Source organism: Gavialis gangeticus, unplaced genomic scaffold (genome assembly GCF_001723915.1).
Source record: "Gavialis gangeticus isolate Ggan-Ray unplaced genomic scaffold, GavGan_comp1, whole genome shotgun sequence".
NCBI classification, from domain to species: Eukaryota; Metazoa; Chordata; order Crocodylia; family Gavialidae; genus Gavialis; species Gavialis gangeticus.
In genome coordinates, this window is record NW_017729032.1 from 141,953,672 (window position 1) to 141,954,383 (window position 712).

Genomic DNA, 712 nt, shown 5'->3' on the forward strand with positions numbered 1-712 from the left:
GGCCAGGCCAGGCTAGGCTTTTCCCACCTACCATTTTATCACCGGTGCTTTGCCCAACTTCACTGCCTAGCGCCGCCGTCGCCTTCCGCGCAGGCGCGGCCCAGCCACCTATCACCGGTCGCGAGCGGGCGCTAGGCGTGGAGGGGGGGGAAAAGGGGGCCGCGGGGGCCGCGCAGGAGTAGCCCCCCCCCTCCGCCTGCGCGGCACTGGCGGAACGCTGCAGGCGGTGCGCGAGCCTGGCGCTGCCCAGCGCGGCGCGGACTACCACTCCCGTGGTGCACCGCGCCGCCACGGGCGAACCGGTGACTATGGCTCCCGTGATGCACGGGATGGGCGGGAAGAGCCGGCGACTCCAACTCCCGTGGTGCACCGCGCCCCTCAGCGACGCCGGGCTCTACCAAGCCTGGGATGCCTTGCGCTTAAAGGGGCCGCGCCGGCGCTCGGTGAGGGCGTGGCCGTGGATCCCTCCGGTCCCCGTTCCCCCTGTCCCCGGCCGCGGCAGTTGGGACGATTGTTGCAGATGACGTGGCAGCGCCCGCCCTGCCCCCTCCCTTCCACGCCCTCCTCCTCGGCTCCTCCCGCTGCAGGTGTGGGCGGAAGCGGTAGCTAGAGACGCGGGCCGTGCCTGGGATCCGCCGTCGCGGTAGGAGCAGGCGCGCGGCTCCCTGCTGGGGGGGTGAGGAGGGGGCCTACACACAGCCCGTGGCCCCTC

General features: G+C 73.0%; 2 protein-coding genes across 3 annotated transcripts in view; one reads left to right on the top strand and one right to left on the bottom strand.

Annotated features, from left to right (window-relative positions):
* Window positions 1-118, bottom strand: part of DCUN1D2 (defective in cullin neddylation 1 domain containing 2) — a 53,744-nt gene extending 53,626 nt beyond the window's left edge. The window contains exon 1 of the mRNA XM_019524066.1: window positions 32-118. Coding sequence (XP_019379611.1) covers window positions 32-34 — 3 coding nt within the window. The 5' untranslated portion in view covers window positions 35-118. The remainder of the gene's footprint in view (window positions 1-31) is intronic.
* Window positions 119-396: 278 nt separating this feature from the next.
* TMCO3 (transmembrane and coiled-coil domains 3) overlaps window positions 397-712 on the top strand; it is a 70,698-nt gene continuing 70,382 nt past the window's right edge. For both annotated transcript variants that reach the window (XR_002098816.1, XM_019524059.1), the window contains exon 1: window positions 397-643. The gene's annotated coding sequence lies outside the window, so the exon portion shown is untranslated. The remainder of the gene's footprint in view (window positions 644-712) is intronic.